The sequence below is a fragment of the Ceratina calcarata genome, unplaced genomic scaffold (genome assembly GCF_001652005.2).
Source record: "Ceratina calcarata isolate Rehan_Ccalc_2016 unplaced genomic scaffold, ASM165200v1 scaffold162.2, whole genome shotgun sequence".
Lineage (NCBI taxonomy): Eukaryota > Metazoa > Arthropoda > Insecta > Hymenoptera > Apidae > Ceratina > Ceratina calcarata.
Genome location: NW_017137499.1, coordinates 1,096,910 through 1,109,216, shown reverse-complemented (window position 1 = coordinate 1,109,216; position 12,307 = coordinate 1,096,910). Strand labels below are relative to the sequence as shown.

At 37.5% G+C, this 12,307-nt stretch overlaps 4 protein-coding genes across 6 annotated transcripts in view; 2 read left to right on the top strand and 2 right to left on the bottom strand.

Annotated features, from left to right (window-relative positions):
- The window catches only part of LOC108632622 (glutathione S-transferase 1-like), a 3,952-nt gene extending 1,717 nt beyond the window's left edge, over positions 1–2,235 (bottom strand). Inside the window, exons 1-4 of the mRNA XM_018037311.2 lie at positions 2,129–2,235; positions 1,063–1,216; positions 514–572; positions 297–438 (exon numbers count right to left, since the gene is read on the bottom strand). Coding sequence (XP_017892800.1) covers positions 297–438; positions 514–572; positions 1,063–1,206 — 345 coding nt within the window. The 5' untranslated portion in view covers positions 1,207–1,216; positions 2,129–2,235. The remainder of the gene's footprint in view (positions 1–296; positions 439–513; positions 573–1,062; positions 1,217–2,128) is intronic.
- A 1,177-nt stretch (positions 2,236–3,412) lies between these two features.
- On the top strand, positions 3,413–7,606 carry vermilion (Tryptophan 2,3-dioxygenase vermilion). Its single transcript, XM_018037285.2, has 7 exons — positions 3,413–4,123; positions 4,321–4,475; positions 4,755–4,960; positions 6,225–6,584; positions 6,656–6,905; positions 6,989–7,082; positions 7,150–7,606. Exons 1-7 carry the CDS (start codon positions 4,095–4,097, stop codon positions 7,319–7,321), a joined length of 1,266 nt encoding a protein of 421 aa, XP_017892774.1. The 5' UTR covers positions 3,413–4,094; the 3' UTR covers positions 7,322–7,606.
- Positions 7,573–10,128, bottom strand: LOC108632610 (cathepsin O). Of its 3 annotated transcripts, none has more exons than XM_018037290.2 (7): positions 9,834–10,128; positions 9,161–9,299; positions 8,824–9,050; positions 8,601–8,749; positions 8,481–8,531; positions 7,798–8,066; positions 7,573–7,727 (listed from the first exon to the last, which is right to left on the bottom strand). In XM_018037290.2, exons 1-7 carry the CDS (start codon positions 10,017–10,019, stop codon positions 7,690–7,692), a joined length of 1,059 nt encoding a protein of 352 aa, XP_017892779.1. In that variant the 5' UTR covers positions 10,020–10,128; the 3' UTR covers positions 7,573–7,689. The 3 variants fall into 3 exon arrangements, with proteins under 3 accessions (XP_017892779.1, XP_017892780.1, XP_026675610.1); XM_018037291.2 differs by having other exon boundaries at positions 9,984–10,128; XM_026819809.1 differs by having other exon boundaries at positions 10,005–10,128.
- A 526-nt stretch (positions 10,129–10,654) lies between these two features.
- On the top strand, positions 10,655–12,014 carry RpS3 (ribosomal protein S3). Its single transcript, XM_018037293.2, has 4 exons — positions 10,655–10,765; positions 11,133–11,455; positions 11,522–11,709; positions 11,789–12,014. Exons 1-4 carry the CDS (start codon positions 10,733–10,735, stop codon positions 11,971–11,973), a joined length of 729 nt encoding a protein of 242 aa, XP_017892782.1. The 5' UTR covers positions 10,655–10,732; the 3' UTR covers positions 11,974–12,014.
- Positions 12,015–12,307: the final 293 nt, after the last annotated feature.

The window sequence follows — 12,307 nt, the reverse complement described above, 5'->3', positions numbered from 1 at the left end:
CCCCCCCCCCCCCTGTATCGTCCTGCAAATGTTCCTGTGAGCAAACCACACATAAACGCGTAATGAGGGTTTTCCTTTTATTTGAAAACTCGTGTAATCACGTTTATCCTGGTGCAATCCGTTATACCGTTCTTCTCAAGCTACTTTACTATCGTCTCGTGCACGTTTTCCAATATCGTGAAAAACGCGTTCATTGGATAATACGATTACGAGATAAAGGAAGTTCGGTGTATTTGAAATTTATTTCTCTCGATGAAATATGTATATAAAAAAGAAACGAAAAACTGATCACTTACAAACGCATTTCTCGCAGCGGGAAAAAGTGACCAAGAATCAAAATGAAGATACTGATCGACCAACGCGCGCTTCTGCAAATCCTTTGGATACAGAGAATCGTTCTTGCCATATTTGTCCACTAGATAAGTTACAATAGCGTGACTGCAATGAGATTGATATTGATTATCAATTATTTCGATTTAAAATTTAAACGAATAGTTGAAAATTATCGATCACCTGTCAAGAAGAATAAATCCATTGTCGTCCATTACTGGAATCGTGTGCTGAGGATTGACCTGTCAAAACAGAATATAAGTAGAATATCGTGTAGATAAAATTATTATTTTTTAAGCGATTCTATCGTTAATAGAATTAACAATCAGATCTTGATGAAATTTGATATGCTGTTAGGTAAATCTTTTTAAAAAGCTATGCTTTTTAAAAACTGAGGATACCTAAGAACAAATTTATTCAAAATTTTATTTTTTCGTATTTTACATGACCTATGAGAAACGGCATGTTCGTTGTTACATTTACGTGATAAGATTTTTATCTGCGTAATTACGTTCTCGCTATATCTTATCTGATTATCTGATTACCAAGTGCTTCACACTTTATATAAGACGCAGCATAAACAATGTTAAATAACTTTTTCCTTAAGCACGATCTTTAACAATTTAACTACATTTTTTCAAAGCTTCAGTAGTATACTAAATGTTATTAAAATCTGATTGTTAATTCTATTATCGATAGAACTCTTTTATAATACTTAAGAGAAATTCATACTTTTCGGAATTCTTCCGACAACTGCTCCTTGTTCTTTAGATTCACCTCTCGAATCTCGAGATCCAATCCAAGCTGGTGTGCCACTATCAAAACTGTGCGGCATGGTGGACTAATGTCCTGCGCGTAAAGGACGACTTTCGGCATTTTCTTCTAACTGCAAAAAGTAACCAAGTTGTTCATATGTAATTATGTGTACATATTTTCAACATTATACGAACGAGAAAAGTGCAACTCATTTCGACATGGTAACATGACATGTTCTTGTAAAATAACAGATTCTAATAATATTCTCCCTTCTCCGAACTCATAAACTTTCCTATATGTACATACCGAAGCAACAATAATAGTGATTCACATTTTACTTAAAATTAGAAGTATTTCTTGCGTTTTTTATTACTTATACTTTACCACAGACATAGAAAACATAAAATGTGTGATTCTAATTTGCAAAGGTGAGATTGTTTTCTGAGAAGACTCTTTTTATTGTAAATAATGCAGCCTCCAGAAAAGAACAACAAGCCATCTCAAAAGGCAATCTATCTTTACTATGTCAATATATTTCATCGCTATGAATGCTTCGTATATTTATTTTGAAGTATGAGAAGAAAAGACAGTGACGCTTTGAAAAGTAATATTTTGAAGATTGATAGCTCTCTAAATCAAATCGGTAACAACTCGTGAGTAACGTTTTCATCCGAATGACAGAAATCTCGACGACTGCCCAACAAAAGGAGCAACATCAATTTTTAATAAAAAAAAAAGAGTCATGTATTCTCCTATTGCACGTTATTTCTATTCATTACAAAATACTGTATCTAAATCCGCTCACAGTTTAGATCAATGTTAAATCTCATGTCACGATCAACACAACCCGGAAGAAATAGGCGTGTACGGTGACGCAGTATAGAGGCAGTTTTATTAGAGTTATCGAAACAAGAATTACACTGGAAGAATAATATCGAGCTTTCTACGATATTTAAATAAATCGGTGTTAAAATATCGTCTTAATTACGATTTACGACTTTTAATTCGTCACTGAACGTATTTATTTTTTTTTTATACTCACATTGAAACTCGTTCCAACTCTTCTGCTATACCGCGCGGGACATTTGCTTTTATGCTAACGGCAGTTGTAACGATCAGCGCTAATCGCGCATACGCCACGGCATTGAAAAACCGGATTGGCAGGGATCTCAGAATTTATTCCTCGGCCGGAAAGTGGGGACGACGCGACCATGGTCGGGACTGGTACTTGATGGATTCGCTTCGCGAAGGCGCATGAGGAGAATAGTAGTGGGGATCGAAATACGGGCGAAAAAGAGGGGAAACGAACCGTGCGAGATAAACTCTAAGGGATTGGTCATCATTTGATAGCGCCAATGGAAGTCGTATACGTAACGTGTAATACAATCGTGACTTGCTAGTAACAGTCATGATGAAAAAAGTAGTTGCACTGACAAGCATGTTCAGGATTCTCACCTTGTAAAACCTTGCATTTGCATGCTATGTACCTCGGCAGCAACTATTGCATATTGTTCAATGATAAGCGAATAACTCATTTCTGCACGTATCCAAAAATAGAATACGACTAATACGTAAACTTCGTAATGAATTTACCTAGTAGTTGCACATTTTTTAAGAACAAGCTCGCGTTTTAAATCATATTATATACAATATAATTAAATCGATCGAGTAACAAAACAATTCTCTCGAGATGAAAAGACAACAGGTAGAGCAGGTGGGAGCAGTCGAGGTAGTTGAAGAGAGTATGAAAAAGTTCGGTAATGAATATTTTGCGGGTGATTTTAAAATGTATTTCAAAAAACTTATCAGGCGGACGCGCTACGCCAATGCGCACACCTGTTGCATTACTCTTGCCGCGGATGCTGGATTATACGTATATTGGCAACAGATATAATCGCGTGTAATGTCAGGGACAGTACTAGTTGGTGACAGAATAATCTCCTAAATGAGGGGTCAATGTTACGCAACGCTTCAATGGTCCTCGTATCAATATGTTTTAAGCAAGATGCATGGATAGAAGGAGAATTCGTCTGCATGCCATTTGAGCCCACATTTAATATGATATAAATAATAAACCGATATTTTATTATTAGTCCTCACTGTCATTTTTCTCGTTAGTAAAAAATAAAAAATGGAAAACTCTGTTTCGTAATAGATAGCTCATAGGTCAGCTACTGTACCACATGCGACATCTTCTACGTCGATCTCGTTACTACGATAACCCGAAGACTTTGCTACACGGTGTCTTCCATCGGGTAACGTACATCAGATACACGTACAATCAATAATTAGGGAAAATGTATTTTTAATTCTAAACGTCATCTCAGTATCGAGAGAAACGTGACTAAACGTTTACGCATCCGAATAAGAGATTATCATTCGGGGTGAAACGTGGTCGAAAATTATTTCTATTTATTGAACAGACGAAAAATCACTACTCAATAATTATAGAAATTAAATTATGGAGTTATACTATTTTCACATATTTAATTGATGAAAAAGCTGGCTCGCTTTTCACGATCGCGTAACTATTTATCGCGAGTGTTAGACGATGTAACATCCAGGCAACTTCGATCGCGCGGTCGAGATTGCATAATAAAAATCTCGAGAAACTTTAGATCATTTGCTAGATGGTTTTCGCGTGCGGAATCACTTGAAGAAGCCATGATTATCAATCGTTTCATTCATATACCCTCGCTCTTAGAAACAAGAGGGATACTTGGACGAGTCCGGTGGTCATTCAGTTTTTAGTCGCGGCTCAACCACCTCGCCGACAGCATGCCTCGCTTGTTGTCATTCGTGCGAACGAGAAGTGTTCATTGATAGTTAACGAAATGTCAACCTGAAACGGGATCAAGGAAGTGAACCGTTGGTGCAACTCATCGTGCCGTTTAATTGTTCGATTTGATTCGCCGATTTTCCTTGCGAGACTGACGGAGCGTCGCGTGCGAACTTTCAAATTCGGAAATTACGTGATCATCCCGAAGAGAGCACGACTGCCAGTAAAAATGGCTTGCCCTTTATCAGACGGTATCTCGTAAGTAATTTTTACAGATTTCCCGAGCGTGTCGTGCAATACGCACGATGCAGTAATGACGCACTTAAATCGTAAAACTTTAATTATCAGATTATTACATCTAAACAAATTTTAATTACGTCACACTTTACATACGAAAATAGGAAACGATTGAAAATAAATGTTCAGAATTGGTAGAAACTGATTCATATTTTTAGGGATGATCAAGAATCTGATCAAATGACCGATAGCCCGGGCATGCTCTACGGTGAATACCTTCGATTGGACAAAATTTTAACTGCACAAAGACTGTTAAGCGCTGAATACAACACAGAAGTGCACGATGAGCATCTTTTTATCATCACTCATCAGGGTAAAAAAATCGATTATTTCTCAACATCCATATTTAATAAACATAAATCCTATTACACAACAGCGATGGATCGCTAGCCTACGCTTTCTCTGTCTAACATTAATGCAATCTTAAATTACGATACTTTAGATACCAGAATTAATATCATCACTCGCAATATTTTACAGTAATTTATTAATTTAACAAATTAAATGAGTACAAAATTCTCGGCGAATCAAAAATGATTGAGCAGAACGATTTGATAAAAAAAACCTGTGCATCCCTCCCATTGATTCACAGCATACGAGCTCTGGTTCAAGCAGATCATATACGAACTGGACTCGGTCAGGCTGCTTTTTAATTCCGATCACAGCGGATATGACTCTTTGAATGGCACCTCGAAGAATCACAGTGGCGTTCAGAAAAACGGGGTCTCGCAGATTTTGAACGAGTCGAGGACCCTGGAAATTCTAAAGAGATTGAACCGCATCGTTCTCATCTTAAAAGTAGGTGATACCAGTAGCTCTCCTTGAAACAATCGTGTTTCATCGTAGAATAAGGATCAATGAACAATTACTCAGCGTTCAAAGATTGAAAGTAAAATGGTTAAACACCCACCGCAACGGCAAGCGCATCGCTGAGGTAATCGTGTAAGATAGAGTATGGGAAAAGAAGGCCACTGGTCGTACGTTGACAATGACAGTGATGGGAGGAATGTGAACAACCCTTAATCACAAGCCAATTAGAGCATCGAGATTTACGACAAGGGTGCTAACTCCCCGCTGACTGTAATCGAATTTCGAACGTCACCCTTCAAGACTGTCATATGTCCCACTTTGTCTACCGCGAAATACAAGCTGCCACCAATGAGATACGAAACGTTAACGATAATACGTAGGTGACAATATTCGTAGGCACTTCTTGATAGCGAAGAAAAAAACAACCCGTTATTCGCGCATAAGAGTTTTTTTCATTTTGCTCTTAAGATCTCGTATACGTGATCAGCGAACGATCATGTATTAATTGTTTTGCACGTTTTTAATTCCACACGAATGTTATCAAACGGGTCAAGGTTCTCGGGAATGCGACACTTTTTCGTTACTATCACTTTTCTCCTTCTGTTTCATGACGGGATAAGAAGCATTGTGAGAACCACAGAAACAGTGGGATCTAAGTAAATTAATACCGCCAGGTGATATGCGACACCCCGTTCTGACACGCATAGATGAGTTAGGTAACAAGCTCGTTGGCGCTCTTTCTACACCACAGAATACAGGCGTGGTCGTCGCATTTTCTCCGCTCGCGCTCCTCTTATGTCGAAAAAATTATCCAACAGGGTTAAGTAAGTGGGACTTAATTCGAGGCGTAAAACAGTATCCTTCCGCGATGGTCAGTCCAGAAATTAAACTTTCTCGGAGAAAGAATAATGAAGCAATGTGGTCAAATATTACCGCGACGAATACATGCAGGTTTTCATTTATCCCGTTTATCCCAATTTGATCGTGTAAGAAAATCATGGAAATAAATTATTACCGTCGCATTGCACGCGCTGGTAATTGCATCCTTCCCGGTAGAATGGGTAGAAATATAAGTATGGCAACCATATAAATGCGGATGCGGCCGCCGTGCACGTCGACTCGAGAAGATCGATTGGGTACCTGCATGGAAAAGCAACAGCAGGAATTAAGGGATTACGTTTATTCAATATCGAAAAAACTAACTATCTGTATTAGGGAACCGAAGGGATTTAATCCCATCCGAATTTTCCAGCTCCTGGTCGACCAGGTGTCCATTTTAGAAACCATGACGCCGTTAGATTTCATGGCGTTCAGGGATTATCTCTGTCCAGCCTCCGGCTTTCAATCGCTGCAGTTCCGTTTATTGGAGAACAAGCTAGGCGTAAAGCAGGAACACAGAGTCAAATACAATCAGAGTTACCACAGAGTGTTCGGCAGAGACCCGAAAGCTATCGAGGCGATCAAACGCTCGGAGGATGAGCCCAGCCTCAGTTGTCTAGTTCAAAAATGGTTAGCGAGGACACCGGGTCTCGAAGCTCACGACTTCGACTTCTGGGGAAAGTACAAACGATCCGTGGAGAAGCTGCTCGTCGAGCAAGAGCAGCTCGCCTGGGTAAATTATTTGTCCCCGAATGCGAGCAACTTTGTCACGCTGGAAAGTTATTCTGATTATCGCTTTTATAGAAACACGCTAAGGAACAATTGCGGAATTATCATTTAGCGAATGCACGTTCTCGAAAGGCGGTGTTCGAGACTATATTCAACGAATCTCTGCACAACGCGCTCGTGTCGCGCGGTGAAAGAAAATTCGCGTACGGCGCTCTCCAAGGCGCGGTGATGATAACGCTTTATCGGGACGAACCCAGATTTAGTCAACCTCATCAGATTTTGACCGCGCTAATGGACATCGATTCTCTTATCACCAAATGGAGGTGTAAGAAGAACTGTTCATTAAATTTATTCAAATGATTTCCAAATACACGAAGTAATTGTGATAATGTCGTTCTACTCGTACAGATAATCATGTTTTAATGGTTCAAAGAATGATTGGATCTCAGCAGCTCGGAACCGGAGGCTCTAGCGGTTATCAATATTTAAAATCCACTCTGAGGTAAGATATACGAAAAAATATAATAGGAGAAAAGCTGTTTTCACTAATTAGTATACTTCGATAATAGCGACAGATATAAAGTATTTCTGGATTTATTCAATCTGTCAACATTTTTGATACCTCGCCACTTAATTCCACCGCTGACTAAACAAATGAAGACCAGATTATCCGTCGCGTGGAACGGATGGAATCCCGATGACAATCAAAATAATTCAGAATGTACATTGGACGATACGTAAGCAGCTTGTTACGGATCGACGAAATGCTAATTAGACGTAATATATTTTTTATAGGGCATGTAAGGAAAGCTTAGGAAATAGGTAGAAGCATAAGTATAGGTAATATAAATCTTTATTTTTATTTGTCGCTTAACACGTAATAAAACGAGTAAAAGAACATACAAATGACCGCATATGGTAGATAATAAACATACGATATATATATAATACTAATGTAAAAATTGTGTCAATTGTGTAACAAACATCGAAAATACAGTTTAACTAATGTTGTTGTTATTAAAATTATTGTCGTTTCTCAAAGTATTCCAGCACATTTCTTATAGATCGTGAATATTTTATTTGAACATCTGTACTCGAGTTAATTAAGTCTAAAGAGTGTCCAACGACGAAACTTGATTCGCTATACCTGTTAACAAGAAAAGAATGAATGTCGATAACACGCGAACATTGGCTACCGATGTAACGAGTATACCTACCGCATAAATTACTCCCGATTCCTATGTACATGTAGCCTTTGTCACCGAAGTTCGAACCCCATGAATTTTTCACGATGTAATGAGGTATGGCAGCCGACTTGTCGTACCCTACTATTTGTACAGCATGATTCAAACTGTCGAAGGACCCATCGCAATGGTACTGTATTATCCCGCCTAAATAATTTTGCCAGGATAAAGCATTCACCGCCGCTGCTACCGGCCCGTGAGTAGCCAGTGCTATCAGCAGTTCATCCTCTGCGTCTACGAAACTAAAGTCCGTTAAACCTTTAATCGTCTTAACGACAAATTACGGCTGCAGACGAATTATTATTATTCGCTGTAGACTAACTTGTAAACCACTTTTAAATGTCTGTAGACAAACGAATAGAAAATTTGTATCGAACATCTCTCCTTGAAGAGGAGAGAAGAAATCACGATCCGTGCGCCGCATTTAAATTCAATGACATCGAGCGCGTAGATAGTGTCCATCGCAAGAATACCATCGAACCGGTCGGTTTATGTAACGACACCTTTTACAATTAATTGCATGCAAGAAAACCGCGCGCCAATAGACAAAAATATGATAGACATCATTGAATCTTTGTTATTTAAATCCTTCATTAGTGGTCACATGCGTCTATTAAAAATACTTGTTTTTCTCTAAATGTAGAGAATATTTTTACCTGTCGCACGTGAAATCTTTTATTCTTACACCAGACGTTTTGTCCGTCGTTCTGCAAAAATGTTGTAATCAATCATCGGTCTTTTATTAACATACGCAGGACCATTCTGGTTGTACTTACTTCCCCAACTTACACGTACCCGTCTTTCCCACGAGTGGGTAAGTAGATTCTTGAAATATTTGAACTTTCGTCGCTAACAACCACGAGAGTAAGCTGCATATGTCTCCTCCATCACAACCGAAATTACTGTTTTTTGCGCAATCGATCATCTGTACAAAAGTCGAGAAAATATTGTATAATGTTCTTTATCGCATGTGAAAGCAATTCGAATTGAAGAACATACTTCTTGCACGCTTAACGGATGTAAAGTACCATTTTTTATGGCAAACATTGATTCAGCAACTTCAACGGTACTGAAAGCCCAACAGGCACCGCAAGATCCTTGACTTCGTACCGGAGTTACTACTCCCTTATCTCTCCAATCGAATCTCAAGGGTACACTAGCTGATCTTTTAGCGCGATTTGTGTGTTGATGCCGTCGATGATAAGGTAAATTTACGTGTTTTCTCCCTAATACATACAAATACCTTTATATTTATATTACTTATTAATAGCCCGTATACTCGTATTCTGAGTGATCTTAGGAAATTGTTTTTCTTTCGTAAGATTTTATTTCTCACCTCTTGCTGGGAGATCAGGTAAGAGAGCTTTCGCCAAAAATTCGTCCTCTGACATATCAGAGAACTCCGTAAGCCCGTAATAAGCACTTTCCTGCGACGAACGGAGACCATTCATTTTTTCTATGTGTTGCAACGATCTCTGCAATAGAAGGATTATGTAAAAGTTGTAGGTCACATGAAACGTATTCTTTATTTTATATTCTTGCGATTACTATTTTAAATTTATAATGATATTTCATATTATCGTTCTCTTTTGTGACTTATTGAATTTGCATTATTGTGCAATTTAATTTATCGAATTTATTGTGCAATAATCAATTTCGGCAAATATTTATGTTAGTACCACGTTATGAAAACAACTTATCCTTATCTGAATGGATATCACGGTTTTGAAGTTTCTTAAAAAAAAAGTAGATAAAATAAAAAAGAAAAGATAGCGCGGAAAAGTTTTTTAAGTGTGTCTATATTAACGATTGTTGAAATCGTACAAATCGCATCCATCACGCGACGTACCAGTACTCATCGTGCCATTCACGTATCATTTTCTTCTTTTTTTCAATCAAGAATAAGATATAAAAATAATTTAATAACGTGTAAAATATCTCTCGAATACTTTGGAACTTAGCATTTTTTACAGATGTGTAATAAATACGTTTCGCAGCTGATAGCTTACTTGAAATCGACCAAATCTCGTCTCGTATTCAGTGGGATCATCTCTGTAGGATTTATTGTAGCGCGTGACATAATTCTTGAAAAGTTTTACGTCTTCTTCAAGACTATCGCGCCGTACACGAATCGGTATTACGAAGAAACATAAACTCACGATCAACACTGTAAGCGCTACCTTTCTCCACTCCATGTCGAGGGCGAAACATAATTCCGGGACGCAGTGCAATTCACAGTAGAATAATGAACATGTACACAACTGTATCTTCGTTGATGACTGAATATGCAATGCACACGTATTTGCTTACAACGCGCGTAACTATAAACCACGATGTGCTTGTGTGTTCGATAACGCCAGGGCCGTAAGAAACAAATTTAATTAGTTTTCTGTTACCAATTGACATTTTACACGTACGTTTTAAACGAAAGAAATTAAAGTACAACAGCATTCATTATATGAAATCGTTTTCTTATTCCTAAACCCTTTTTCAGTCAAATTGAAAATAATATTTGATTTTTGTATAATAGATAAAAGTTAAAATTGCATATATTTATTTTTCTACATATCAGGAATACTTGTTTGATGAAACAAAGAATGTACTAGGGCTCGATGTTTCATTTTCCATTTGTAAATATTATTCAAAAGAAGACTTCTAAATATTTCGTTGCATGCATTTAAAAATGTATTTCAAATTCAAATGCTCTATGATTTTTTAATCTTTGGCGCTTCAGTATAATCTCTCGTCGGTGGTACTGACTACATCTCATCAGAGGGCACTCTTGTCGCGTTAACAGAATATTGCATCGATTAGTATCACTCAAACGGTTATACTCTACTTCCGCTTCCAGTCAAGCTTGGTCAAGCCCTTTACATTCTCGGTTCCTTTCGTACCGCCAGCATAAAACATGGACAATCGTTCTATTTCAAAGAAGCGAAAGGTTTGTGAATTTCCACCGTCTATGCCCTTTAGTTTAAAAAACTATGATGTCCGCTACAATAACTGAAGTTTGAAAATGAATATTTTAATAAAAAATAAGCAGGAATGACACGTGAAAGTTTTAGATGACATGGATGCTCTCAGATGTTTTCGTTCGATTTACGTACACGTATTTAATTGTAAATATTTGCACTTAAATGCGTACAACCATTACGCGGATTGTCAAGTAAAACTAAATTCAGTGATTGAGATAAGACTATTTTCAATGCAACGAAAATTATATTTATGTCAATAAACTTTTTAGATCTGAATATAGACTTGTTAAATCGGTCCCTGGGTATAATAATATGAACAATAATTTTTCTTAGTTCGTTGGAGATGGAGTCTTCAAAGCTGAATTGAACGAGTTCCTGACTCGTGAACTTTCTGAAGATGGGTATTCAGGAGTAGAAGTACGTGTTACTCCACATCGTACAGAGATCATTTTGCTGGCGACTCACACACAAAGTGTTCTCGGAGAGAAAGGCCGCAGGATCCGAGAATTGACCTCAGTCGTGCAAAAACGATTCAATTTTAAGGAAACACAAAATATCGAATTATATGCCGAGAAGGTTGCAACCCGTGGCCTCTGTGCTATTGCGCAAGCAGAATCCTTACGCTTCAAGTTAATTGGAGGGCTTGCTGTGCGAAGGTTGGTTTAATAGTTAACAAATGATTTGAAGGTTTTTAATATTTTATTACTTCCATTTGTTTGCAGAGCTTGCTATGGAGTTCTCCGATTCATAATGGAATCAGGAGCAAAAGGCTGTGAAGTAGTTGTCAGTGGAAAACTCCGTGGACAGAGAGCAAAATCAATGAAATTCGTTGATGGGTTAATGATCCACTCTGGAGAACCCACTAATGAATATGTCAACACTGCGACCCGCCATGTGCTTCTTAGACAAGGTATATTTAATCGAACCATTAAAAACGCTGATGGCAAGAGTAGAAGTGATTATTAATGTAAATGATTGTCTTTAATCAGGTGTACTTGGAATCAAAGTGAAAATTATGCTCCCGTACGATCCTCACGGTAAGACAGGTCCGAAGAAACCACTTCCAGATTCTGTTTCAATTGTTGAGCCGAAGGATGAAATATTTCCTTCTCAGCCAACTTCTGAAGTGAAGGCATCGAAAGACTTACCACAGCCGACACCACTCACAGTATAATTTTTATTCAAATTAAAATAAAACTTTTAAAACAAACATTACTTTATTCTCTCTTTAATATCATTATTATCCAACAAGAATAACAAAAACAAACATAAAACATTCTGTCGTATAATCACAACATAAGAAATATTTAATTTTATTTATTTATTTATGGAAATTTCACAAATGTAATGCACTTACTATAGAATTGTTTCAATTGGTTTAAAGATAATTAATATTAACATAATTCATTTTGCAAATACGATTAAATATAGTTAACTAAATACTGTCTCACCGCAAAATCCTAATAACCCGTATCCATATTAAAATTGAAGAATTGTACTTCAACACC